This window comes from Palaemon carinicauda, chromosome 2 (genome assembly GCF_036898095.1).
Source record: "Palaemon carinicauda isolate YSFRI2023 chromosome 2, ASM3689809v2, whole genome shotgun sequence".
Classification (NCBI taxonomy): domain Eukaryota; kingdom Metazoa; phylum Arthropoda; class Malacostraca; order Decapoda; family Palaemonidae; genus Palaemon; species Palaemon carinicauda.
Genome location: NC_090726.1, coordinates 51813259 through 51828662, shown reverse-complemented (window position 1 = coordinate 51828662; position 15404 = coordinate 51813259). Strand labels below are relative to the sequence as shown.

Genomic DNA, 15404 nt, shown 5'->3' with positions numbered 1-15404 from the left:
GGAAGTGATCAACTTCCTGGGCTCGTGTTTGACCTTTGCATTGGCAAACACAAACTCTCTACAGGCCCTCCTGCCCTTCACAAAAGCGTACATGTCCTTTACCAGTGTAGCCATGTGCATCTTGGCTAGGACTGTGTGCATGTCTGGGGTGCTTGTGATGCCTGCACACATCTCCATGCAGTTCTGGAAGGACAGAGAGGCAGCTAGTTTCTCTTTCGTCTCCTGTTCTCTCCTCAGAAGAAAGTCCGATAGCTTCGGGAGGTTCTCATTGAACTGCTGTCCTGCAATATCAGTGTCTGGCTTTGCAACCGAGAAGGTTAGATGGACCTCGTTCCAGTCCTTCTTGCCTGTAGGCAGGGCTAGAGACAATGGTCTACACTCCTCTAGCGTAGGGCATGGTTTGCCTGCATCAACTGCCTTCAGCACGCAGTGGAGAGCTTTTGACATGAAGGGAAAAGCTCTGGAGGAAGGAGCAAGGAAGGTAGGGTGCTTCTTGCTCAACGCAGAAACTTTGGAGTTCGTGTAACCTGCCTTCTTCAGGCTACTCGTCAAGAGAGCCTGTGCCTTGTCATGGTCAAAGACCATGACCTCCTTAGGTTCCGTCTCTTCTTTAGATGCAGGTTCATTCTTCAGTCTGATGAAGCACTCCGGGTAAGCCGCAAGGTTTGGCCAGAATTGGAGATCGTCGAGGGGTATGGCCCCCATCTTCTCCGAGACGTAGAGTTTCCCATTCATCATGGGCATGAACTCCGCATATCTCCAGGGGTTGGTTTCGGGGCATTGAGGCAAGTAAGAGACTCTAGGCCGCATGTAGGAGCCACGAGAAGCAGTTGTGCGGTGTGCTTCTCTGACTTCCTTTCTCATCTCAAGCTGTTCCGCATCAGATGTTGCCTTAGGGAACAGCAGGCTTCTAATGGTGTCGCTTGGTAGGTAAGATCCCGGAGAGATCTTCTGGAACCCTCTTACCCACTTCCGAAGCGTTTTCCTCACAGCATCCCTCGACTCCGTTGTCTTGGGATCGCCGAAACCCTCGGTCATCAAGGCCGAGCAGACGTTGCAACCCTTGGGGTCCCAGTATCTCAGGGTTTCAGTTGCGATGGAGCAGGGGCATGAGACCTGCACATATTGTGGCCACAAAAGTTCTTACTTTTGTGGTTGCAGTACATGACTGCACGCTTCACCTTGAGCTCCTCCTGTAAGGAAAGAAAGAGTGAAATGAGTATGGGGTAATTTATCACACTGATAAATCAATTACATGCATTAATAATAGATCTTACTATTATAATTATAGCTTAGGATAGTAAGCTATAAAAGAAATAGGAAAGACACATATTTGCAATTCCTGTCCAGACAGTTGCTGTGACCTCCCTCAATACTGTATTAATATTTAAAATTTCCTTATATGAGAAATATAGTGTGGAATAGCTGTAGAACATAGAGCTGAAGTCAGTGTATACTAGCACTAACTCCTCCACAAGTGAATATTGATACTGTAGGGTAAGGATATTATGTTCTGATGATCTAAGATCCATCAGGATATTGAAGGAATACTTCACTTCAACCATAAAACGGTCTCAACAATGGACTGTGAAAGGGAACACAGAATATGTTGGAAATCATACTACTGTATATTATATACTGTAGTTTTCTAACTGCTGTATCTACTATACTGCAGAAATACTGGCTACTGTAGTCTTATACTGTAGTTCTGTCGGCATACTGCTGGCTAGGCTAGTACCTGGCGCCACTAGCCGACAGAGAGAGAGAGAAAGCATGGAGAGAAGCGCTACCATATTATTATAGTTTAGTACAATTACGGTTATAGGGACTACTGTCTCTACTGCCTTCTTTCCAGAATGAGGATTCAAATGGAAGGGGAAAGAATGTATTAATTCTAGCTACCATCCAGCCACAATATCTGTTGCCAGCTGTATTGACGGTTCCAGGGTTTGTGGATGGCAGTCCAAGAGAGGACTGAAGAATATTCATTACACCAAATCTCTACTGCAGTGATATTTTTATTTCTGGGGATTCTATTGGTTTTATTGTCTTCCCAATGTTTCCATATCCTTGGCAAAATTATGGTAGGCTTCTTTGGGGGTAACTTACTGTGTATTCACTTCACTTTATTCAATTTCCACTGAACATCATAACACTCTCAGATCTATTAAAGCAAATAAAAGAAAAGTTACTGTAATATATAAAGGATAATATTGGACAACTTTATTTGTAAAATATTTTACTTCAAAAGTTTAGCATTAATTTTTAGAAACAAAATATAATGCACATATTTTTTTTCATTATAAGATGTATCTATTTTCCAGTTTATTCATTTTATACATTACAAAAATCATTTTCTATACCTAAGGCTCACAAAGTATAACTGCAGTATATTCAAAAGTTGAAAAACATGACAATAATGGAAATCTTGTAAAAATGAAAAAAAAAAAAAATAAAATAAAATTTACTGGCCCTTACATACAGTGTTTCCGTATCTAATAAATCAAATATGTACAGAACTGCCTCTTCTTGCAGTTTATAGTTTTCTTCATAGTTTAGTTTAGAGTTCTTGATCTATGATGTGAAGTCTTGGATATTTGACATTCATCTCTATCCATTTAGCTGCAGATAGCATCTCAGCATCTCTACCCATTGGTGCCATTAGTTGCAAGGAAAGTGGTAACCCTTCTGAGTTCAGAGCGACTGGTAAGCTTATGGCAGGGATGCCAGCCATATTGGCCGACTGCGTACAGATGTCTTGGATAGCAGTCTGGCTTCGGTTATCATAGTTGATAAACTCTGAATACCTATTTGAAATAATTAAGAAATCTATTTAGAATAACATTTTAGGATTAAATAATTTAAGGTATGTTTTCCTATATTAGTTTGTTTACTAAAACTTGATTACAGTATCTAGAAAGACACAACCTGTAGTTGAGTATACATTAGTAATACCCCACCTTACGTCATTAATTGGTTCCAGCAAATGTGATGGAAGTGGCTTATGTGTTCCCTATAATGACATACTAGACAGCAAAGTACTTACAACCAGATACAATGTAGGAATATGTCCGTACAGTAATATTATCACACTAATAATGGTATCTTTATCTTAAACTTGGCATCTCCTCAGCTTAATGGATAAGAAATAGGGTGGTGTTGGAAGTGACAACTAGTTGTTGGAGAATTTTTTATACTTAGGTCCTAAAAAAATTACTTGGTCTTCTCTTGGATCAGTATTTGGCTTGTACGAATCCATCTGCCTTTCTTTGTAAAGGAATGATACGGGTTCCATGTCATCGTAAATTATGCCTCTCTCCACCTTAATGGTGCAAGTTATAAACAACGAAGCCTTTTCAGTAGCATATTGAACATTGAGGTCTTTGTCATGGATAAAGGTGGATTCCGCTGTCAAAACCAGGCCTATTCCAATTTATCTTGCATCACATAACATGACACTTGGATTCACTAGCTTTACTTTTTGGGGGGGCCATGGTTAAAATGAATAAATATTGCCAAGATTAAAATAGATATCAACACGTACAGTACACACAACTATCTACGTATATAGGTGGTAGACCTTCAAGCTGGAACAAATGAGAAGCTGTTCGAGACTCGTTGTTTGAATTTTTTTCATCATATTGTAATCTTTGTTCTGAGTAATTAATGAAATATTTTAGCTTATTTTTTATCATTAATAGACACTGATTAAGCATTAAACATATCAAATGTTAAAAATCACTCATCAGTCAAGTGTTCAACTTAAAAAAGTAACAAAGCCTACTATGCTTCATTCTGAATACAATATTCCTGAACCTATACTACGCTTCTTAGAAAAGGATTGAAACCAAGTTTACACATACTTTAAATATTTCCTTTGTACTGTGTATCATCATCTCCACCTATGCCTATTGATGCTAAGGGCCATCGGTTAGATTTCACCAGTCGTCTGTATCTTGAGCTTTTAAATCAATACTTCTCCATTCATCATCTATTTCAGACTTCAGTCCTCAGTCATGTAGGCCTGGGTCTTCCAAATCTTCTGGTGCCTTGTGGACCCAGTTGAAATTTTGGTGAACTAATCTCTCTTGTGGGAGTGCAAAGAGCATGCCCAAATCATCTCCATCTACCCCTCACTATGATCTCATCCACAAATGGCAGCCGAGTAATCTCTCTTATAATTTAATTTCTAATCCTGTCCTGCCATTTTATTCCTAATATTCTTCTGAGGCTTTTTTCTCAAAACTATAAAATCTGTTGGATATTGTTTTATTGTCATACCACAACTCGTGTCCATACTGTAACTCTGATCTCACTAAACTGATATACTGTATAGCCTAATTTTTATATATAATTTAAGGGGATTTGGTTTCCAAATTTTACCTAACGTAGCCATTGTCTGATTTGCTTTTTTCAATCTTTCATTGAACTCCAATTCTAAAGACCCTGTATTAGAGATCATAGTTTCTAAATATTTAAATAATTCTACCTCATTAATTATTTCTCTTTCCAATGATATTTCATCTTCCATTGCATATTCCATTCTCATCATCTCTGTCTTTCTTCTATTTATCTTGAGATAAACCTCCTGTGATATTTCATGCATTCTGGTAAGCAAGCATTGCAAATCCTGTGGTGATCTGCTAATGTAAACAGAGTCATCAGCTAATTTCCTATTACCAATCCAATCCTTCTCCACCATCCCCAACTGATCTATACATCACAAATCCATGAGGAGGATAAACAACATAGGTGACAACACATTCCCTTAAAGTAAGCTGTTCAATGGAAATTCATTTGATAGGATTCCAATAACATTAACTTTACACTTGCTATGCTCATGAACAGACTTAATAAAAATGATATTTTGATTATAAAATAAATTTTTGAATATACTTACCCGGTGAATATATAATAGCTGACGTCTCCGACGGCTCGACAGATTCCAAAAACTCGCGAGCGATCGCCATGAAGGTTGCGGGTGTGCCCACCAGCGCCGACTATCGGCCAGATACCGCATATACTTGTAAACAGCTCCAGTTCTTCTCAGTCCCCTAGGTCTCTATCGGGGAGGAAGGGAGGGCCTTTAATTTATATATTCACCGGGTAAGTATATTCAAAAATTTATTTTATAATCAAAATATCATTTTTAAATATTAAAATTAGCCGGTGAATATATAATAGCTGATTCACACCCATGGTGGTGGGTAGAGACCAGTATTAATACAATAAAGGTGTATATGCTTAGAGTTTTTGACAGTTATATCATAACAAAACCCAATTAAATATAGGTACCTGGTAAGGAAGCTGACTCTGACGATTACTCTGCCTTATTAGTCCGCTTTCCTCACGAAGCCCAGCCATCCTCTCAGGATGCTGAAAGACTCCCAGGAGCTGTTATATCCAAGGCGACCACCCATACAACAGGACCTCATCAAAACCCTTAATCTGGGCGCTCTCAAGAAACGACATTTGACCACCCGCCAAATAAAAAAGGATGCGAAAGGCTTCTCAGCCTTCCGTACAACCCAAAACAAGATTAAAAACATTTCAAGAGAAGATTAAAAGGATATTGGAATTAAGGGAATGTAGTGGTAGAACCCTCACCCACTACTGCACTCGCTGCAACGAATGGACCCAGTGTGTAGCAGTCCTCATAAAGAGTCTGGACGTCTTTTAAGTAAAATGAAGCGAACACCGACTTGCTCCTCCAAAAGGTCACGTCCATAATACTTCGCAGAGATCTGTTTTGCTTAAAGGCCACGGAAGTTGCTATCGCTCTTACTTCGTGCGTCTTGACCTTAAGTAAACAACGATCTTTTTCACTTAAGTGAGAATGAGCGTCTCGGATTAAAAATTTAATAAAATACGATAAAGCATTTTTAGACATAGGCAATGAGGGCTTCTTAACTGAGCACCATAAGGCCTCAGATCCACCTCGTAAGGATCTGGTACGAGCTAAATAAAACTTAAGAGCTCTAACTGGGCACAGTACTCTTTCAAGCTCGTTGCCTACGATCTCTGATAGGCAAGGTATATCAAAAGATTTAGGCCAAGGACGAGAAGGCAGTTCATTTTTGGCCAAGAAACCAAGCTGAAGCGAACATGTGGCTTTATCTGTAGAGAAGCCGATGTTTTTACTAAAGGCATGGATCTCACTGACCCTTTTAGCCGAAGCCAAGCACACCAAAACAAGCGTCTTGAGGGTGAGATCCTTCAGGGAGGCTGAATGTAATGGCTCAAACCTGTCGGACATTAGGAACCTTAGGACCACGTCTAAGTTCCACCCAGGAGTTGCCATACGACGCTCCTTAGAGGTCTCGAAGGACTTAAAGAGATCTTGGAGATCTTGATTATTGGACAGATCTAAGCCTCTATGTCTGAACATAGAAGCCAACATGCTCCTGTAGCCCTTAATAGAGGGAGCAGAGAGGGAGCGAACATTTCTCAGATGCAGGAGAAAGTCTGCAATTTGGGATACAGAGGTACTGGAAGAGGAAATGGATGATGACTTGCACCAGTCTCTAAAGACCTCCCACTTCGACTGGTAGACCTTGATGGTAGATGCTCTCCTAGCCCTCGCAATCGCTCTGGCTGCCTCCTTCAAAAATCCTCGAGCTCTTGCGAGTCTTTCGATAGTCTGAAGGCAGTCAGACGAAGCGCGGGGAGGCTTTGATGAAGACTCCTTACGAGGGGCTGCCGTAAGAGATCCATCCTTAAAGGCAGACTCCTTGGAACGTCTACCAGCCATTGAAGTACCTCTGTGAACCACTCTCTCGCGGGCCAGAGTGGAGCAACCAATGTCAACCTGGTCCCTTCGTGAGAGGTGAACTTCTGCAGCACCTTGTTTAGGATCTTGAAAGGTGGAAAGGCATAAACGTCCAGGTGAGACCAGTCCAGCAGGAAAGCGTCTATGTGGGCTGCCTCTGGATCTGGAACTGGAAAGCAGTAAGGCGAGAGCCTCTGTGTCAGAGAAGTCGCAAAAAGATCTATGGTGGGTTGACCCCATGTCATCCATAGCTTCTCGCACACAGTCTTATGCAACGTCCACTCCATGGAGATGACTTGTCCTCTTCTGCTGAGGCCGTCCGCCAAGACATTCATTTTTCCTTGCACAAATCTCGCCAAAGGAGAGATGTTACTTGCCTTAAATGGAGTTCCTTCTGATCCGTGGATCAAAGACCCGAGCATTCCAGACTGTCCAGTGGAGCTCCCTAACCCAAATCCAATGCATCTGAATACAACACATGGTTTGGGTTCTTGATCGCAAGAGAAAGACCTTCTCGAAGTCTGAAGTTGCTGTCCCACCAAGTCAGACATGTCTAGACTGAGTTGGAGATTGGGAAAGAGATACTCTCTAAGCCCTTCTCCTTGTTCCAATGGTTTAGGAGAAATTGGAGAGGGCATAGGTTGAGTCTCCCCAGAGAGATAAACTACTCCAGCGATGAAAGAGTTCCCACGAGGCTAGTTCAAACTCTTACAGAGCAACTGTTTTTCTCTTGCAAGTGAAGGACTTTTAACAGAGCTTGGTCCATTCTTGTGGGAGACGAAAAGGCCCGAAAAATCAGACACTGTATCTCCATTCCCAAATAAAGAATAGTCTGGGATGGGGTACTGTAAGTTACGACTTCTCTACCTTCACTATGAGACCTAGCTCCTTGGTTAGGTCTAATGTCCATTAGAGGCTCTCCAGACAGCGATATAATGACGACGCCCTGATTAGCCAGTCGTCAAAATAAAGGGAGGCTCTGAATCCTTAAAAAATGTAGAAAGCTTGCTACATTTTGCAAGGGCCTTGTAAAAACAAGAGGAGCAGGAATGAGGCCGAAGTACAGTGCTCGACATTGGTACATTACTTTCCCGTCCACAAACCTCAGATGTTGTTGAAAGTTTGGATGAATCGGGATGTGGAAGTATGCATCCTGAAGGTCGAGAGAGACCATCCAGTCGCCTTCCCTTACTGCTGCCAAGACAGGTTTGGTAGTCTTCATCGTGAAGTTTGTCTTGACAATGAACACATTGAGCGCACTTACATCTTAAGTACTCCTGCAGTGAACGTGGCTGCCAGATCATTGGAGCCATCCCTGATAGCCTTGTTCCTGCTGATAGCCTTGTTCATGCATGACATAATTGTACAGCAATACATTGACAGCTGGAGAGACCTTCTTACTTAAGGCTCCCAGGGACCAATCCAACAAATAAAAACTTCAAACGCTCGAAAAACTCCTAACAGGAGATGGTCTAGCTCTGAAGCCGACCATAAAATCTTGGAGCGTCTCATGGCCAGGCGACGGGGAGAGTCTATGAGGCTTGAGAAGTCTCCCTGGGCAGAGGCAGGAACTCCCAAGCCGAGAACTTCTCCCGTGTCATACCAGACGCTCGCTCTATAAGCCAGTTTAAAAGGAGGGAAAGCAAAGGCTGTCTCCCCCAAACTCCTCCTGGTGATCAACCAGTCGCCTAGCAAACGTAAAGCTCTCTTAGAAGAGCGAGAGAGCACTAGCTTAGAAAACAACGGCTTCGAAGTAGCTAGGCCTAGCGTAAACTCTGACGAAGGCGAACGAGGAGCAGCAGTTACAAAATGGTCCGGACAAAGATCCTTAAAAATCAGCATGATTTTTTTAAAGTCCAGAGAGGGCTGAGCAGCTTTAGGCTCCTCTCCGTCTGACAAAGTCCCCAAAGTAATATCAGTAGGAGGAGGATCAGCAACTTCCTCATCTGAAGGAACCTCGTCCGACAATTGCCGAGTCTCATGAAAAGGAGAGACCTGCCGCGGCGGCAACGCTTGACAGGCAATGTCAACAAGCAAAGGAGCAGCAGTAGCAGTAGAGGAAGCGACGTCACGCCGCTGCTGAAAGGACTGAAATCCTTGTGACTGACCAACAACAACAACTGAAGTTGATTGACGCTCGACGTCACGTCGGAACTGCCTTGACTGCATAGACTGAGCAGGCAAAACAACCTTCGACTGCGGTGATTGACGCTCAACGTCAAGTCGAGGCAACTGAGCCGGTCGGCGAACGTCCGGTCGGGGCTGCGGCGGCAGCGGCTGAACGTCAACACGAGACTGCGGCAGCGGCTGAACGTCAACACGAGACTGCGGCAGCGGCTGAAAGTCAACACGAGACTGCAGCGAGGGAGGATCCATGTCACGTGACCGACGTGAAAAACTACTGACATTACGTTTCAAAGTACAGTGAACCCTCGTTTATCGCGGTAGATAGGTTCCAGACGCGGCCGCGATAGGTGAAAATCCGCGAAGTAGTAACACCATATTTACCTATTTATTTAACATGTATATTCAGACTTTTAAAACCTTCCCTTGTACGTAGTACTGTTAACAAACTACCCTTTAATGTACAGAACACTTAATGCATGTAATACAGTACCCTAAACTAAAACAGGCACAAATATTAAAGGCGACTTTATATCATGCGTTTCCTAAACACGCCAAAAAGCACGATAAAAAATGGCAACCAATGTTTTGTTTACGTTTATCTCTGATCCTAATGAAGAAACAAACGCATTTACACATCTGTTTATAGGTTAGTTTTTGCATCAATTATATTGATTATTCAGTACAGTATGTTGATTTGGTTATTACTAATGTTTTACTTAATTTTTCTTAGGACTTCCAAATGAAATTTTTTTCTTTATGACGCCGCCTGAAACGACGGCGTCATAAAGTACGCTCAGTAAACAAACTAAGGAATTTAACCCGCATGATGAAAGTGATAAATAATGATATTACAGTAAAAGCTTTTATAAAATATGTTATTACAAATATTATTTACCGTATCTATATAAAATCATACATACGTAGCAAAGCAGGAAAACAATCTACGAGAGAGAGAGAGAGAGAGAGAGAGAGAGAGAGAGAGAGAGAGAGAGAGAGTTGTTTTACATACGTAAATGTAAATTTTAAACAAAACAAAAAAGGGATTTTGACGTAGGAAAAATCTATTTCTGGGCGAAGGACCTGTGCCGCCCAGTGAATAAGCTCCATTTAAGCACTTATTCTTAGGTAATTTACTGCTAAATATACCAGAGAAAAAATGTAAAGGAGTGCTAGGTTAACTAGCTCGCTCACCTATTGGTGTCGGTATAAAATTGGGCGTATAATCCAGAGGTCCCGCACTATTTAGATTAATCCACGACAGAGAACCCCAATAGAGGAGAGCCGTTCAACCTCACTCGGTACTACTACAATGCATCCGCTCAGAACCCAACTCCTTAGCACCCAAAGTTTGGGGACTCCAAGGGAGAGGAGCTGGGAGGGTTCACTGGGCGGCACAGGTCCTTCGCCCAGAAATAGATTTTTCCTACGTCAAAATCCCTTTTCTGGGCTCGAACCTGTGCCGCCCAGTGAATCTATACAAGAGAAAAATGTCACCAAACTTGCAAAATAAAGGAAAAAACATAAGCGTAAGAGAAATACAGGATGCTTTAATCAGAGATGAGTACCAAAAAACAATTATAAGGGTATCTTAAATATGAACATAAATCCAATAAGGTAGGTATAATAATGCCGTGAGTGATAATATATACAGATACTCAGGAGCATAAATTTTACAAATATAATAACAGTATTCAGGTGCGAGACCAACGAATACAATAGGGTATAAATGAGGCAGGTAAGAGGGAGAGATAAAGAGTCAAGGCATTAACCTGTGAGTTACTCGGGAGTAACTACGCTCCCTGCGGCTACTGTAGAAAATTTTAGGGCTTCCAAATGTTTAAGGTAGTGTTTCTTGAACACTGACGGTGATTTCCACCCTGTATACCTGGAAAGGTCTGTAAAATTCATGTGGTGAAAGAAGTTCACCGAGGTGGCAACCGCCCTGATATCATGTGCAAGAGGAAAAGAGTCAGGGTTAGCTTGTTTAATAAAATACAAAATTTGTTGCCTGATCCCTTTAATAGTAATGGTACCGCCTTGTTCTCTAACGAATAGAGGCCCCGAGGAGTTAGAGGAGGTCCGGGATAGATAAGACCTAAGAGTAGTGACAGGGCACAGCGACGGATCTTGCGTGAGGGGAACAATTTTCCAGGAGGTCCATCTGTTTTGAGGGTCTTCATTCTTAGCCAAAAAGAATTTGTTAGGAGAAAGAAGGACCTCCCCTGAAGGCAGAAAGTCAATATGACCCGGGTCTCTCGACAAGGCTGCCAATTCAGAAATTCTTGCCCCGGAAGCCAAGCTCACTAGGAAAAGTGTTTTCCTGAGAAGGGGCATGTAATCACAAGAACTGTTAATGGTATCAGAAGCCAATTTGAGTACGTCATTAAGGAACCAGGTCACCGGGGTAGGACGAGTAACCGGTTTCAGTCTGGCACAAGCTTTCGGAATTGAAGCTAACAAAGAGTCGGTTAAGTCTATGTTAAAACCCACTAGGAAGATCTTTTTCAGAGCCGATTTAATAGTGGTGATAGTATTGGCTGCCAGACCTGATTCTAATAAAGATCTAAAGAAAGTGACTGTAAGGTTCAAGTTCATACAGTTCACGTCTGAGTCTATTAAAAATTTTGCCAACTTTTTAACTGCAGAGTCATACTGACGGATGGTGGAATCCCGTTTATCTGATTCTAGGAACAAGGTGTTTTGAGGATCAATATTGGCACCATGCATAGCCGCAAACTTCATAAAGTCCATAAAGTTAGGGCGCTCTGAATGTTTGAGAAAGCGTACACAACGCGTGTTTGTACTATCTGAGACAGAACCGGATTGGGTATCGGGTGAGGGTATAGTCTCAACTCTCGCAGGAGAGGATACCAGTTGCTCTTGGGCCAGTTGGGTGCGACCAAGGCTACTTGTCCCTTGAAGGATCTCAGTTTGTCTAGAACTTTCAGCAAAAGATTCACCGGGGGAAAGAGATAAATCTTTTCCCAGTTGTCCCAATTCTGTGACATGGCGTCTGTGGCGTAAGCCTGAGGGTCTAGATTGGGAGCCACATATACTCTCAATTTGTGGTTGGATTCCGTGGCGAAGAGGTCCACTTGGAGACCGGGAACCTGAGAGAGAATCCACCGAAATGACTTTAGATCGAGTGACCATTCCGATTCTAGAGGGGAGGTCCGGGACAGGGCGTCTGCCACTACATTCCGGACTCCCGCCAGGTGGACAGCTGAAAGATGCCAACGGTTCGAGGCTGCTAGGGAGAATATGGCTACTAGAACATGGTTCAGAGGCCCTGACTTTGACCCGCCTCTGTTGAGGCAGCGGACCACCACTTCGCTGTCGAGGACCAGACGAAGGTGTTGTTTCTTGGGAAGAGCGAGACGTTTCAGGGTTAGAAGAACTGCCATGGCCTCTAGCACATTGATGTGAAAATGGCGGAACAAGGGAGTCCAAAGACCTTGAACTTTCTTGAGCTGAGAATAGCCGCCCCAACCTGATAGGGATGCGTCTGTGTGAATGATTAATTCCGGGGGCGGAAATCGAAGGGGAACTGACTTTGACAGACTGTTTGCTCTTGTCCAAGGAAGAAGTCTTTCCCGTAGAATGGGAGGAAGGCGGACTTTCCTGTCCCGGAGCTTCCGGTTCGCCCTCGAACGCCAGACACGATTGATATCTTTCAATTTTGCCTTCAGAAGAAGATCCGTCACTGAGGCAAACTGAAGGGACCCCAGAATCTTCTCTTGAAGCCGTCTGGAACTTACTTTGTCTTTGAGAAAGCGTTTGGTGTTTCTTGCAATCTCTAACCTCTTGGGTCTGGGAAGACACAGAGTATGAGATATAAGATCCCATTGCAGGCCGAGCCATTGGAACTTCGATTTTGGAAGAAGACGGGACTTCTTGAAGTTGATCTGGAAGCCTAGAGATTGAAGATAATGGATGACTTTGTGAGTGGCTTTTAGGCAATTTTGGGAGGTGTCTGACCAAATGAGCCAGTCGTCCAGATAGGCTACTACTTGAATCCCTTGATTCCTGAGTTCCTGAACAGCGACTTCTGCTAGCTTTGTGAAGATCCTTGGGGCAATGTTGAGCCCGAAAGGCATCACCTTGAAGGAGTAACTTTTGTCCCCTAAGCGAAAGCCTAGGTACGGACGGAAGTGTCTCGCTATCGGGACGTGATAGTAGGCGTCTGTAAGATCGATAGAGGTGGTGACGGCCCCACGGGGAAGTAAGGTCCGCACCTGCGAGACGGTAAGCATTCGAAACTTGTCGCATTGAATGGACAAGTTGAGAAGGGATAGATCTAGAATCACTCTTCTCTTGTCTGAATCCTTCTTCGGGACACTGAACAGCCGACCTTGAAACTTCAGATGTTTCGTTTCTTGTATGGCATTCTTTTGTAAAAGATCCTGGACAAATTCGACCAGGTCCGGAGTGGAATGTTGACGAAATTTGTTCGGAGGAGGAGGTCCTTGAATCCAACTCCACCCTAGTCCCTTGGAGATGATACTGAACGCCCAGGGACTGAACCTCCATTTGTTGCGGAAGGCATAGAGCCTCCCCCCTACCTGCTGCACCTCAGTATTGGTTTGAGGAGTTGCCTCCACGTCCGCCTCGGAAGTTCTTTCCTCTGCGAAAGGCTCTTCCCCTGCCTTTGTTCTGGTTAGAGCCACGGTGGTAGCCTCTACCTCTACCATAACTCTGGGAAGAGCTATGAGCCTCGTAGGACTGGTTAAAGGCAGGGGAAGTGGCGGAGGCACCAGAAAGCTGGCTCTTAGGTAGCAGAACGGTGACATAGTCATCCGAAGGAGCCCGAGAGGTGGAAGGCTGTGCAGGGGCAACAGAAGATGGAGGAAGAGGCAGCCGGAAGTTGGATGAAGCACTCTGTTGTTGCCTGAACTGGGTGGAGGTATATGGTCTAAGCTTCTTCCTACCCCGGGCTTGATAATTTGCGGGGTCATACTTGCGTTTAGGGGTCAAACCCCAACGGGCTTTAAGGCTCTGATTAACCCTAGTGGCCTCCGCCAAGACTTCCTCTACGAGATCCTCGGGGAAGAGATTTGAACCCCAACAGGAGGACCGGATGAGTTTATTAGGTTCATGCCTAATCGTCGCCTCAGCTAGAACATGCTTGCGACATCTGCGTTTAGCAGTAGCAAAGTCATATAAGTCATAATATAACGACTGTAGCGTAGCCTTGTTGAGAGACTTAAAAATACTCTCCGTATCGTAAGTCAAGGCTATCGACTCCGTGGATGTGGCCAGGTTTAGAGTACGGCCCACACGTAGGCGGGAATCATATTCCTGTTTAATGAGAGATTCCGGGAGACGGGGAAGCTTCTCACTAAACAAGACTGAGGCACAGTCTGCTGCAAGCTTGCCGGAGGTAAAGGTGGTATGGACGTTGTCCCAACACTCAATACCTGAGGGAAGAAGGAGGGAGATTGGATCCACCTCTCGGATGGGAGGCAAGGGCTTCTCCTCCAAAGCACATTGAAAGGCAAGCTCTGCCACCTTATTGACGCATGGAGTCAAGGTGGTCTTGTCCATTAAGAACATCGTAAAGGAGCTTTTATGAGGCGTCAGCATGGTGTTAGTGCAGCCGATGTCATTCAAAAATCTGGCCCAAACAGATTGGGCTTGCTCCTTCGGGAAGATGACCGTCTCTTTGGGGACCTTGTCTAATCGGACTAAAGCTTCCTCGGTAAGTCTGGCATAACCATGAAATGGAAATGCCAGACCCGGAGGAAAGAATTCAAAGTCCTCTAGAGGGCGAGTGCCAAGGCCCTCCAGAGTCAACATTCCGTCTGAGAACGGGGAATGAAGAGCCATCCGCCAGGGGTTGTTCTTGGCAAACGGCGGGAGCTTAGAGGCATCCGGTATGAGAGAGCTTTGGACTCTCTCCGGAGCTCCTTGCTCTAAAGCCCCAATTCTCTGACCGAAGTTAGAGAACATCGTGTCCATCCTCGACTGCATCTCCGAAACCAACTTTTCCTGCATCTCCGACACGATGCGAAGCATAGCTGATTCGGAAAGGCCCGGGCTAGCAGCAGGAGGGGCGGAAGGAACTCCCGGGTCGTGAGACTTAGAGGAGGAACCAGAGGTCTTTGAAGACGGGTTCGTACCATGTTTAGAGCCATGAGAAGTCTTGTGAGGCTTGCGAGCTTTGGGTAAGGTCCTTGAAGTAGACTTATCCTTAGGGGGAACCGGGTATGAACGTTGAGACGAATCACGGTCCCCAGAAAATCCAAGAAAGGAAGAGCGATCAGAAGAAGAAGAAAGAGCGGGGCTGAGGATAGGAATCTCAGCGCCGGACACACCTGCCTCACTTACCACCCTACCTGTATCCGGCTCTTCTAGCAACATTGGTTCGACGTCCAGGTTCATGGAGGCAACATTGTCCTCCAGACCTCCGGGGGCGTCCGATGGGTCTTGCTCTGGGTCGATGAGACCCGTTATAGTGGCATCAATGTGGGCAATGATGGGAGCTGCCACATGCCTAGCCACAGCAGCT

The 15404-nt window shown here is 44.3% G+C and overlaps 1 protein-coding gene across 1 annotated transcript in view; it reads right to left on the bottom strand.

Annotated features, from left to right (window-relative positions):
• Nucleotides 1-2226: 2226 nt before the first annotated feature.
• Nucleotides 2227-15404, bottom strand: part of LOC137625014 (glutamyl-tRNA(Gln) amidotransferase subunit A, mitochondrial-like) — a 64742-nt gene continuing 51564 nt past the window's right edge. The window contains exon 8 of the mRNA XM_068355954.1: nucleotides 2227-2807. Coding sequence (XP_068212055.1) covers nucleotides 2561-2807 — 247 coding nt within the window. The 3' untranslated portion in view covers nucleotides 2227-2560. The remainder of the gene's footprint in view (nucleotides 2808-15404) is intronic.